A 12,196-nucleotide genomic window follows, 5' to 3' on the forward strand; every position below is an offset into this window, starting at 1 on the left:
GGGTGGTTGTACTGCGAGTGGGTTTCCTGGAGATGAAGGAATTTGAAAGTGCTCCCAAGTCCCCGTTTTTTTCCCTTTCATTAAGAAAACCGCTCATCGTCAATGCTCACTCGCTGGCCTACGCTGGCCTTTCGAATTGAGAGCGCTCGTCGCGTGGTTTGTGGATGGATTATGAGTCTGTGGTTGCTTTAAGTGGCCTTTAAAGTGGAAATCAGCCCACTGTTCCCCCTCCCTCCCACCTTTGACGATGCACGCCCGAAGGATTATTTGCGGGTTTGCGGGCGCAGAAGACCCAACGCAACCCCTTCCAGGAGGGGAAAAATCAAATCACGGCGAGGTAGATCCTTATCAGTCTCCGAAGAGTTAGGAATCCGAGTAATCAAAACCGAGATACTGCAATGTGCAGAATTCAGCGCCGCTTGCCTTTACTTAGCCCTTAGGCGTTGATACACGGAAACCTTCTGGGGTTTCTTTTTCCCGAATGTGCGAGTAGCATATAAGTGAGGCAACGGCTCCGTTTCACCAATGGTGGAGCTTTACGGGTTGTTGGTAAGTGTATCTCACTCCGCATATTCCTAACGAGAACCAGATTCACCCACACCTGATCTCAGAACTAAGAGAGATTAGGCGGGGTAGATCTCGGGTGACGGCACGATTCATTCCGAGGGTTTACGGTTATTGCTGCATACTGTGGAAGTTGCTTACATAGTAAGATTGGGGTCTTCATCCTGATCACGACTCACGATCTTAATTTCCCTCCTCAATTTCCGTAGCTTGAATCCCATTCTAGGAACAGCTGATTTTAACGGGGAATAATGCCCGTCTGGTCAAAAAAGGAAAGGCTTTCAATATACTCTCTCCTTGCTTGACAGCACCAATGCGCCTATATTTGGCTTACTCATGGTAAGATGCGCGCGAGTCCCCCTCGCGATTTAGAAAAACAGTAGATACATTTCCACTGAAGTACCATTGTAATTCTGCATTATACAGTGTATATTTCGATTGAAATTTATAATCTCTGGGTTTCCGAGGTATCAATAAGCCTCCGAAGCCCGAATCTTATACACATAAAGCGCGTCCAACATGCGTAGCTCATACATCGTAATCTTCTAAAGCGAAAATGAGACAGATGGTTAAATTCGCATATAGACGTTAGCGTCGGCTCACCATTGATCCAACCAAACTCAAGTGCTTTGTGTATGAGGGTTATCATTAAGATTTCACTGGGGTTCCTTTGCACTCAGTCATTATGATACATGATTGGAACGTCGGGGACGGACGCATGGATGCACTTAGAAGATTAGTCTTGATGAAGTTAAAACCTTCCAGCGACAAAAAGAATTTGCCCCGCGCCCCTGAACTTAATATACGAGAGGAGAATAAGACACTGGGCTTATCATTTGCTATCTATTCCCCTTGACATGAATTAAGAAGTCCTTTATTAGCTTGCTCTCAGCTTACTATTTGCTATCCCATCACTCTATTCATCACGTACGCTATTACCAACTACTGAGGTGTTTACAATTGCAGAATCAATGAAGGTTTGAATGAAATGAGTATTCTGGTTTCTTTTGCCTCTCCCTTTTTCTCCTTTTCCCTCATGATTTACATCTGTAAACCCATCCTGAAGACCACTAGCCACAAGGCGGCTCAATCAGATTAGGTAGTGCCTCTGTCCCCAGCCACACTCTACATCCAAGTACCTACGGGATAGAAAATATTATTCACCTGTAGGTCCTTAACATATGAAAAATCCTGAAATATCAATGAGCTTTAAAATAGGCAACTGCCGATTGATTAAAAATCGCTTCAAAATAGTCTCTTGAGGAGTTTCGGTTACATCTCCCTCGCTTTCCAACAGTATCACAAGCAGGATTCTGCAACGTCAACAACCTACGGGCTTTTGGGACGCTTGTCTAAAGCCAAGAAGTGCGGTGAATATTCATTTTGAACGAGATAACAATGTTGCAATGGGCCCCTTTTGATGTAGCAGTGACTTAAATGCAACATTTGTACTTTCCTAGAGGTGTATTTTAAATTGTCTAAGAAAACAAAAAAGAACGCTCTCGGCCGCGGAAGCTCCACGGCAATCAGGAGGAACATGATCTTCTCTCACTTTATGCTGACGGTCTTCCACACTTCACGTAATTTCAACAACTTTGGGGGATTACAAAAGGAGAGGGGGGTTAGTAATGTTGCATGACTCTGGCGAAACCGCTCAGGAAACGTCATCCACAGGTTATGCTTCGAGAACTGATGCGACGCAGCTTCATGCAAGTCATCCCACCCAAAACGCCGGTGCAAGCAAGCGCGCGAGTTTTCGACAAGGAAGTACAAGTTCTGCAAACTATCCCAGGCCCGAAATTGATTGATAAGGTAAACGCCCTTCCCCAAGATGTCCATGAAGTGTTCTTCTAAATCGTCGGGATCCCCAGTAGGCATAAACTCCCAATGAAACATGATGTTGGCGATCTTCGATGTGTCGCCTTGCATGGACATCCATGGGCAAGGAACCACGTTGTGATGAAAGAACATGATGTCATGAGGCCTGATGGCAAAGTGCAGAGAATATTCCCCAGTTTGGGAGAAGCTAAAGAGGAGTAACGGCTCTCTCAGTGCGGCGTACCGGCTTTCGCGGTTGACTAGCAGCAGAGGGCAAACCTGTCCTCGCTTAACTCCATCTATCTTTAAGGTGTTCCCGTGGCCACACAACCTAAACTCTAGGTCGTAAACAACCTTGATGATGCGAGGAGTGAGGACATACTGCTCCCATATCTTCAAACGAATTTCAGTAGGGAGGCTACTAAACTTCTTGAATGTGACCTGTCGCCTGAGCATGCGCTGGGCATATCTGGCCTTCCATTTGATGTAGCTGATTCTTCGATCGGTGGTCCGCTCTTTTAGCTGTTTCTTGTTTCTGACTTTGACTTGGGTTTTCCTCATCCTCAGATAGGTGTGGCATCGTATGTCCTTGAGAGCAACCTGAAATGCCTTTCCTAGCTGCCTAGAGATTTGTGTAATGGGAGGTAGGCTTCCTATTCCATATTCCCTAAAATAGTACCCATGTTAGCAAAACGGCCATCTGAACGGCAAGGTCCAGGAGGAACATGGAGCCTGCAAGTCATAGGGCTATCAGAGTTCTTGAATATTGCTTACTTATGACATGGTGGGAAGATCCCCTTCATCCAGAATTCTCGTTTCCCCATTTTTGGACCCAGCTAGTGCGAGAACATACAGCGGATTACGTAGAGAGAATTATGAAGTGGAAAAGGAAAAAAAAAAAAAAAAAAACAAGAACGTAAATGTGCGAAAATAGGCTCAATATAACAAACAATGTCCTTTCATTGTATCCCTTAATTCGTTTCGCAAACCAACCGCCTCATTTACAGACGGAAGGGACATTAGATCCTTGCTAGCCTATCACCTCTGACGTTGACAAAAACAATTACTATTCTACCGCTCGTCCTCGCAGAAGCAGTAGGCGTTGCGCTCGTCACGAGTCCATCACCATCCCACTTGAAATCAACAAACACTCCTCCCCGGATCCTAAGCCCAGACAAACTTCCATGGCCCCATGCAGCAGGGATAGCAGGCCCAAGCACCACAGTCCTCTCTTTCTGTGCCCCATACGCCACCGGCAAGTCAACAACCAACATACTCAGGACAGCACCAGCGAGGCCAAAGTTGGCATCAATCTGGAAGGGTTGATTCTGCGCATTATACATGCTAAAGCCATTATTAGCGAAATTGGTATCGATAGCGTAGCGCAGTTCCTTGTACGCCATATCCGTATCATTCAGTCGTGCCCAACACGCGGCGCGCCAGACCTTTTCCCACCCTGCATTCGCATCCGCGCCATTTCCCAAGCCACGTGCTATCAACGTCTCCCTGACGGCGTCTTGAATGGTGGAATTGCTATAACCGCCGGTATACGACGATACCGAATAACCCGGATACCACCCTACAAGGTGCGACAGGTGTCGGTGAGTGCTCTTGCCATCATAACCGTAGGAATCCGGCATTTTCCATTCTTTTATCCCGCCCCAGCTCGTGAAATGGACCCCAGTATCCAGTCTCGCGAGACTAGAACTAACACTGTCGAGGAAACCCTTGTCCTCTTCGCCGATGATGGCGGCGCTGGAGAGCACGTTGTCGAATACCTGGTGGATGAGCTGCTGGTAATGCGTGTATCCGAATGTTGTCGGGCCCGTCTCAGGGCTATTGCATGGATTCACTACGAGTGTCCCGTCGTTGAAGAAGAGATCTTCTTGAAGCTGCGATACCCAGAATTGAGCGACACCTTTCAAAAGCGGGTAGCCCTGGTTGCGTAACCAGTTGACGTCTTGGGTGTAGTCGAAGTGATCCCATACGTGCTGCATCATCCACGCGGCAGCAGCTGGGTCTGGGATATCTATTAGCGCGGGTATCTCTTCCCAAGGATGTCTAAAATAACTTACAATTCGCCCATAAAGCATCCTCCTTCATTGCTGTATGACCAAAGATATTCATCTCATTATGTACAACCCAGCCACTAGCATTGTAGAGAAGTCTGGCCGTTTCGGTCCCACGGGGAACCCACGTATCTTCCATGTAGTCCCAGAGGGCCCCTTCTGTATCCCCCAGCCCGGTCTGCTCAGCGGCCCAGTAGTTCATCTGTAAGTTGATATTGGCGTGATAATCAGCACCCCAGGCAGATTCGAGACGTTCGGTCCATCGACCCTGAAGGTTAGCTGGCAACGAGTTATCCCGGGACGATGAAATGAGTAAGTGGCGAGAGTAATCGAATAGCAGAGACTCTAGGAAGGGGTCCCCTGAGCCCGTCCAATCGTAATTGGAAAACACGACTGCCGTCTCGAGTTTGGAGGAATTGTTCGGATCAGGCAACTCTAAGCTAAAAGCCCCTTCTAGCTGTTGATAGTCCTGTAAGTGTCTAGCAAGCAGGGTTTTGTACTCCTTGGATACCGCCTGGGAGGCAATCTTGGAAACAACGGGAACTGGGTCTTCCCCTCGGAATGAGTAGCTAGCTTCCTTCGTGCCTTTCTTCTGGTCGTAGTTCGTGTCTGCCGCGATAACAAATGTCTGCGATTTCTGTGTCTCCGCGGATCGAATAATAAGGCTGCCGAAATCAGAGCAGCTGCTCATCGTAGCATTACCTAAAGCTCTTGCGATTGCGCTATATTTCATACTCTGTGGCGAGCCCGCTCGCGTGTACCCCGTAAGTTGGACTGAGTCGGCACTACAAGTGGTTGTCACGAGGTCCTGAGAGGTAAGCATGTTTTCAAAGCTAACTGTGATATCGGGAAGAGCGCTCGTTGACTCGATATGATAAACGCATACGTGGTCAGGATATGAACAGAAAAGCGCGGTCGTGAAATTCGCTTCATTGGAAGTGAATTGTGTCGCATGTATACCCGTCTTAAGGTCAAGGCTTCTCTTGTAGTTGTCATAAGACTCAATTCCGGGGATTGTGATAGTCACGTTGCCGAGGACTCGGTTTGAGCCGTAGTTCATTCCTGTGCCAAGGAGGGGAGCCAGGTCTGCGTTCATTGTCAATAATACCCCTCTTAATCGTCGTCGTTTTGAGAACTCCGTACCACCGGTTCCATTTTGGAAGATAGCTGCCCGAATCTCTTGAAGTGCTGCATATTTTGGTTCCGTGGGATTTCCGCCAGCGTAGCTCTATCATATGCGCAGTTAGTCGAAAGTTGTGTGAAGTGCGTGATCCATCTAGCGTACGGAATTCTCGAAAGGCCCTCCAGACCACAATGAGTCTACATTGAGACTTAACTTCTCAGAAGCCGGCTGTCCGAATGAAATGACTAAACGTGACCTTAGTAATAGCAAAAGCAGAATGGCATAATATTTCTAACTTCCGAGCTTCCCATTTCCAACAGGATAGCCGGTTTTAAGGATATAACTGTCTGAGTCATCGGGGCCGTATGTCGCAGGACTCCTCGACCAAAGGGACTTCGCATCAGATAGGCTGAGGTAGCTGCCGGCTATGCCAGCTGGCATAAGTACTGATTTCATCCTTGAAGAGAGGCGCACTTTTTGTTGTCTCCAACTGCCTCATGAGACAGTAACAATCAAAACAAGTCGGTATACCATTATCTTGGCATGGCGCGCCGACGCCTCTTGAGACGATTGGGGAGAACACTCCATGATACTAATAACTGGCAGCATAGATATATCTACTTATAATCTATGATATCAGGAGTTTTCTCAATTGCTGCATCATTGGTGGTAAATTACCCAGTTGCTCCATGAATGGTATGAGGGGCAATGGCGGGGTCTATTCTCGTCTATGTCGGGGTAATTCGGAGATCAAACAACACCTTACCAAGATCATCGTGAACGCCAAGCGACATAATTAGCAACTTCAGTATGACCTCATACTGCAAAGTGTGTATCGGGAACACCATGCGCGCAGTGTAAAAGTTTACGTGTATTGTGGATGAATATTAATTCGGCATGGTCTAGAACCAGCATATTTCTGATTGCAAAGTCGCCTTTTTCGGTGTTCGGCCTCATTGACTATGCGAGCGAGATAACAAGCACTACTCTTCTAGAGCCTGCAACCTTGTATCATTTCAATTGTTTAAATCTGCAATTCCAACTCTCGAACCCTCAACATGATAGAGCGAAGCTCAGATGAAACCTGGGCATGTATGAGGCTTGCTATCCCAGCAAGCTAGTCGGCCATCTCTGTTCTCAATGATGTCCTCTGTTGGAGAACGTGTCAGTGAATTCGCGTTGAGCAGGTAAGAAAAGGCAAGGTGCTGGCTGTGCGAAATATACCTAGGTCGATCTCGGCGTTCTGAAACGGTGCGTTCTTGCCGAACATGCGGCAACTGCAAGAAAGAACCGTGTTATTGCGGCCGGTGAGGTGGCAATTCTCGCAGCTTCGCTCAAAGTGTCCACTAGTGCTATCTGTCAGTAACAACTCGTTCTGCGCAGGGAACTACTAGAAGAGGCCTACTTGATCGTAGCGGTCAGATGGCCGAGTGAGTTCATGATGCAGTAGCTGAGGTCGAGCATGGTGCAGATCTGGCGGCCTGAAGAAGAAGGACATAGAGTGCTGAGGTAGGGCCTAGCGTGGATGATGTTGAACTGGGCGTTGCCGCCGAAGTTGCACTCCTCCCGCCAACCAGCGCTTGCAACGCCGGATAGGATGGCAGAGGAAGTGAGGAAAGGGAGAGAAAGCCGCATTGTACCGTGTCTGTTAGACTGAGTCAGATTAGCAATGGTTATTTCGAAGGCGTAGTGCGACTATGGAACGGCTTGGTGAACGGCTTGGTTGGTGGCGAACCTCAATTCTCTGGTGAAGGTAGATAGGCAGAGGAGAAGTGTGGACTGCGGTGGGAATCTCATTGAATACCTAGGTACATTAAGATCTCTTCATACTACATACACACTTGTAACCATCAAGTAGGTACTAGTGCAGTTACTGGTGGTGGTTTGCGTTGTTGGGGCGGCAAGTTTGTTGACATCACAGGCCAATATCGCAAACAGAGCAATCAATACCTACATGGTAGGCACCTAGGTAGGCAGATACCTATATTCAGTGTATCATACTCTTACTATGGTAATTACATGAAAAGAGCAGACGCACAACTATGTTGCTCGCAAGCATCAGGGGCTATGTTGGGACCTACCAGATGCCATCCACTGATATCGGAGACCAACAGTGTCGATTGAGGCAACACACATCCCTCGCTTTGAGATGAACCATGCACGTGCATTATTCTTTTCTTGGCTGGTAGATTGGGCCGCGGAACAGGGAAGAGTATGCCCTTTAAGATCCATCATATGCCAAGTGTTCTGCGGAAGAGTCGGCTAAAGAAGTGGCATATGTCTTAACAGTCTGGGCAATCAAACCATCAAGGTTCTCATATCTAACAGTAAGTGGACCAGCTACGGGTCTAGCTTGTGAGTATATAAGACGGCAGTTTGTGCAAGTTCTTTTTATCTCCAGATCCTGACACATTTTCGCTCGTGGTGGGAACCTCATAATCACCTCTCGTCGATTCCGAGCCAAGTCAGCAACGGTGAGCGAGACACACCTAGTCGCTCAAGGCATTATTATGCATGAATTTCACAGCGATAAAGATTCAGAGAATGATGCATTCATCCATCAATTCATTCCTTCATTAAGTTGGCTGGCTTATGTACACGATAATCCATCGCACCAATTCTCTTAACCCAATCATTGCGCGGACGCCATCCAATGCAGTTTTACACATTTGACAAGACCGTTGTTTAACTACGGTAAGCGGACCAGGCGCTGTACATGCGGGCCTGCTGGCCGGAGGTGAACTCGGTGTAGCATGCACTAGAGAATCAGTCAGTATCAATCTTGTCAATTCACACCAGGTATGGATAAAGAGGCTTACTCATCGGTGTAGTCCATGTAGTTGTGGATGGGGTCAGGGCCGCCACCGCTGCAGGTGTCACGGCCGGTAGGGCAGCCAGAAGCAGCCGACGCCTCGGGCGGAGTGTCGTCGACAGAGTCGCCGGGAGCGGCGCAACCACCCTGGAAGGTGTGGTAGAGGTTCATCCAGTGACCAATCTCGTGGGTGGCAGTGCCTCCCAAGTTGTAGGGAGCGGCGTTACCACCGGGAACGGACTGGCCGAGAATGGTGCAGCCATCGAGGATGAAGTTGGTTGAGCCGGTGGAGTGGCTGGATGTGGGGAAATAGCAGTATCCGAGGAGACCACCTCCAAGGTTGCCAAGGAAGTAGATGTTGAGGTCAGAGTATGTACCCTTTCGGAGAGCCTTCTTCATGGCCTGCTCATTGCCATCGGCAGCCCAGTTGGCGTTAACGGTCCAGTCACTGCCGACAAGGCTGAAGCTAATGCCGTGGGGACCGTAAGCGTTGTTCATGACCGAAAGTTGGTCGTTCAACATGGCTTGCTGTAAGACATGTTAGTCTTCCTCATCGATTAACTGTGCAGGAGGCAGCGATCATACTGTAAGGTAGCCACCGCTGAGGGAGTTGGACGAGGCAACGACATGGAAGTAGGTCTTGACGTTGATACTAGTTTGACGCTTGACATGACCCTTGGCGAGGGCAATACGCTCGATCTCAAGCATGGCAAGAGACTCGCGCATCTGCTGCTGAGTGGGCTCGGGAGTACCGCAGAGGCGGGTGGTGTTGAATGACCAGGAGGCGCTGGCCGTAGCCAGGAAGGCCGAAGCAATCAGAGCCTTGAACTGCATGGTGTTTGTCTGCCTTGGGTTGAGAGGACTGGAGGAGGTGAATGGGATGGTGACACAGAAAAGAAACCACCGGTTCAGGGGAGGATCAACTCGCATCTTTATACTAAAAGACGGCGACACGAACTCGCGTACCTATCCTCCTGCGCTTCTAGCTCAGAACGCCTTGGAGGAAGCTCCCAGCACCCGTGATGGACCCATGGTAGCACTAGGTCGGCCAGCGCGATGGACAGAAGACGAAGCGATGCAGCGACCTGCCTAATTCACGTTCCCTAGCTGCAACCTTCTCTACCATCGAAAGTTGTGGCACGGCAACGGGAACCTGAATACGCAGACGAGACCAATCAGAGCCGGCAACTGACTGAGAGCACTTGTCAGATATCAAGCCCCCTCTTCGGGGTCGACATCGCATCTTGGCGCACTACGGCGGCAAAGACGATAAGTGCGGTTGTAAAGGGATAGAAGCAGCGCACAATGCCTGGCGAGCGAAGCAAGGCATAACCTTCGAAGGATAACTGGGGATATCTGCTAGGTGCCTTTTGGTAGGTGGATGAATGCCTGTGTGAAAAGGGAAGTTGATAAGCCCAAGCCTGACCACGGCTGGCAATCACTTCCATAATGGTACGTTCCTCCACGACCTTTTCCTCGCCAGGACCTGTTGCTCGATGCCCTAGCGCCGGCTAACTTATCTGACTCCCTGGACTGCATCAGAATTCCGTTGATACTTTGATAGCGGCGAACTTGATATACACTCGGCGCACTAGCCAAGCTGGATGCCAACGGCTAGGGACTCTGCAATAGCTCATTTGCTTCTCCAGGTCTGCGTGCCTACACGTACTTAGAAGGACGCCTTCAGGGGTTCAGTGATCGGTACTGGCCTGAACTACAAATCCGGACTACGCCGGCAGCGCCCAAGCATGAGTGGCAACCAATCACCGTGCGACGCCCATGCGATGCCATTCCCAGCTGCCACATACGATGCCGTCCCTAGGAATGGCGAGAATGGCATGTCGAAAGAGGGGTGTGAGGGGCCCTGGGATACCCTGGCTCAGCTCTGGGTTGGTCATCGCACAGCATCGCAGCCCTAGTACCAGTCCAGTCAGACGCCGGCATCGTGTGTCTGCGTGCGCACGCCAGACGCAACAGATAAGATGGCCAGGATGGAACCAAGGGCTTGGCAAGTGTAGACAGAAGCTTATCGACCTCTGCTATATATACAAGACGGCCAGCCTCTTGCCTCTTGAAGTCTAGTCTTGATTTCCCCTGATTCTTGGCCCTGGCTTGGCACCGGCATCGCACTACCGCGCCGACGAGCTTACTTGCAGTTCGGCGATTTTCCGCTGAAAGCAGACTTCCTTAGCCCCCAGATTATCTTCAAGGATTTTGACGCTTCACGACATCATGCATTTTGGTGTCGGCTCTGATGATATGCAGGGCTATGGACTAGACCATTTAAGAATACACTACCGAGCTACTACATCGAATTGCCTCCCCCTTAGCGTCAGTTGGGCCGTTCATGATCAATCAATAGGCTACTCTTACCTACCTATGCAAGTCCCTATAATCTTCCTGCTAGGCCAAGCTTGTCGATGGGGCCTCGTCCACTGCTCCAAGACGCTGGCGCGGAGATTGAATTGTGCTTCAACCTCTCCCTCGTCATCATTGCCGTTACAGCACATTTCGAGCTGTACAATATTCCGTATCCCTTTGCCTTGGCGCCCAGTCGGCCCGTGGGTCTTTTGCAAAGCTGCTACGACTTGAGAGGAAGGTCTCCACGAGCTTGCCCCGTTGCCGCCTCGTGTCACTGACGTGGCTATCTATCTAGGTAATTGACTTGTTCACTTTGTGTAGGCATGCCATCCCCGGTTTGTAGCACTCACACTTCCTAAAGCAAACGATCGCGGTTTCTAGCTGACTTTGTCAAAGTGTGCTTATTTAAAGCAGTAGGTATGTAGTATACACATAAACATAAACGTGCATCGTGCCGTATTATAGATCGTAGTGTAAGCGCTGCGGGGAATATCTATCGCAACAATATAACAGGGTTAGGGGTGCGAGACAATGTTTCATTATTACTAAGTTCTGATATCCAATTACCCAATTTCTGTTTATTATTCACGCCAAGTTCGGTACAGGATCTAGGACTGCGGTAAGCGAACAGTGATTCTCGTAACTGCGCCCAAGGTGGGATGATGGATTTAAACGTATTACCTGCCCAAACCAACTCAAAGCTCACAGCTTACGGCTTACTGCATTTAACATACAGCATCCTATCATCATACCTTGGCAAGGTCAGATTAATAGATTAATGAGTGGTTCATTACGTCGTATTCGTTTCTCTCAGCTGACCAGCAGTTGCTCAAGCGTGAGGGCTGTGTATGGGTTTCCAGTTATTTCCGAGCTGCTTACGAGAATATTAAGAAAGCCACACGTCAAACGTAGCTATGCTACGTAACATGCTCAGTGCTACGAGTCACAGCAGTCACGAACCAAAAAAGTCGCTCATCCATACAGTAGAAATTTATGGTTGGATTCGATCAATGAGGCAGGTTCGTAGCTTCCTGATCTCGAGGATCATTGAAGTTGAAGATCGCATTGACTGTCCTCCTGCATATTAAAGCGGCTATTGAGCCATCCCCCTTGGCCAATTCCGATCTAAATGTCTCATAGGTGACTAATCCCCTCCTGGTTTTGCAAGAGATACTCTCGAGTGTAATTAGGTAAGCATGGAGGGGGTTGTTAATTCCACCTCTAATGATATCATGACTAGCGATAACGACCTATTACCTTGACGTTGGTTATGGATAATCACACTACAGAGCCTCATGTTCTAGACTAACATTCAATGGGGACCGGTATATGTTGATCCTTCTTATGCAATGTATGCATCGGTGGTATCATTTAGCCCCATGCTGCGGCTATGCATCCATCGTACAGAAGGAGCATAGAGCCTGCTTGATAGCTGCTTCACGTAGTATC

At 48.8% G+C, this 12,196-nt stretch overlaps 4 protein-coding genes across 4 annotated transcripts; all 4 read right to left on the bottom strand.

Moving 5' to 3' along the window:
- Positions 1-1,887: 1,887 nt before the first annotated feature.
- Positions 1,888-3,303, bottom strand: F5B22DRAFT_235371 (uncharacterized protein). The gene is made up of 2 exons (XM_047969899.1): positions 3,157-3,303; positions 1,888-3,049 (listed from the first exon to the last, which is right to left on the bottom strand). The coding sequence occupies exons 1-2, from the start codon at positions 3,204-3,206 to the stop codon at positions 2,113-2,115; spliced, it is 987 nt and encodes a 328-aa protein (XP_047829641.1). The 5' UTR covers positions 3,207-3,303; the 3' UTR covers positions 1,888-2,112.
- On the bottom strand, positions 3,304-6,248 carry F5B22DRAFT_235374 (Six-hairpin glycosidase-like protein). Its single transcript, XM_047969900.1, has 5 exons — positions 5,871-6,248; positions 5,737-5,819; positions 5,595-5,679; positions 4,458-5,537; positions 3,304-4,402 (listed from the first exon to the last, which is right to left on the bottom strand). Exons 1-5 carry the CDS (start codon positions 6,028-6,030, stop codon positions 3,402-3,404), a joined length of 2,409 nt encoding a protein of 802 aa, XP_047829642.1. The 5' UTR covers positions 6,031-6,248; the 3' UTR covers positions 3,304-3,401.
- A 130-nt stretch (positions 6,249-6,378) lies between these two features.
- Positions 6,379-7,327, bottom strand: F5B22DRAFT_611152 (Cyanovirin-N). Its single transcript, XM_047975260.1, has 4 exons — positions 7,310-7,327; positions 6,980-7,219; positions 6,799-6,920; positions 6,379-6,724 (listed from the first exon to the last, which is right to left on the bottom strand). Exons 2-4 carry the CDS (start codon positions 7,207-7,209, stop codon positions 6,648-6,650), a joined length of 429 nt encoding a protein of 142 aa, XP_047829643.1. The 5' UTR covers positions 7,210-7,219; positions 7,310-7,327; the 3' UTR covers positions 6,379-6,647.
- Positions 7,328-8,259: 932 nt separating this feature from the next.
- F5B22DRAFT_637121 (metalloprotease) lies at positions 8,260-9,220 on the bottom strand (the record flags this gene model as incomplete). Its single annotated transcript, XM_047977387.1, has 3 exons — positions 8,260-8,332; positions 8,394-8,914; positions 8,972-9,220. The coding sequence occupies 3 exons, from the start codon at positions 9,218-9,220 to the stop codon at positions 8,260-8,262; spliced, it is 843 nt and encodes a 280-aa protein (XP_047829644.1).
- Positions 9,221-12,196: the final 2,976 nt, after the last annotated feature.

This window comes from Xylaria bambusicola (assembly GCF_022495145.1).
Source record: "Xylaria bambusicola strain CBS 139988 unplaced genomic scaffold F5B22scaffold_28, whole genome shotgun sequence".
Lineage (NCBI taxonomy): Eukaryota > Fungi > Ascomycota > Sordariomycetes > Xylariales > Xylariaceae > Xylaria > Xylaria bambusicola.

Excerpts from the sequence above, each read along its gene's own strand:
- F5B22DRAFT_235371 (XM_047969899.1), bottom strand. The coding sequence starts at position 3,206 with ATGGGGAAACGAGAATTCTGGATGAAGGGGATCTTCCCACCATGTCAT. Across the intron at positions 3,050-3,156 it reads ATCTTCCCACCATGTCATAA|GGAATATGGAATAGGAAGCC; the intron begins GTAAGCAATATT and ends GTACTATTTTAG.
- F5B22DRAFT_235374 (XM_047969900.1), bottom strand. The coding sequence starts at position 6,030 with ATGAAATCAGTACTTATGCCAGCTGGCATAGCCGGCAGCTACCTCAGC. Across the intron at positions 5,680-5,736 it reads GAGGGCCTTTCGAGAATTCC|AGCTACGCTGGCGGAAATCC; the intron begins GTACGCTAGATG and ends CGCATATGATAG. Across the intron at positions 4,403-4,457 it reads GGATGCTTTATGGGCGAATT|ACCCAGCTGCTGCCGCGTGG; the intron begins GTAAGTTATTTT and ends TAGATATCCCAG.
- F5B22DRAFT_611152 (XM_047975260.1), bottom strand. The coding sequence starts at position 7,209 with ATGCGGCTTTCTCTCCCTTTCCTCACTTCCTCTGCCATCCTATCCGGC. Across the intron at positions 6,921-6,979 it reads CATCTGACCGCTACGATCAA|TGGACACTTTGAGCGAAGCT; the intron begins GTAGGCCTCTTC and ends AGATAGCACTAG. Across the intron at positions 6,725-6,798 it reads GAACGCCGAGATCGACCTAG|AGGACATCATTGAGAACAGA; the intron begins GTATATTTCGCA and ends GTTCTCCAACAG.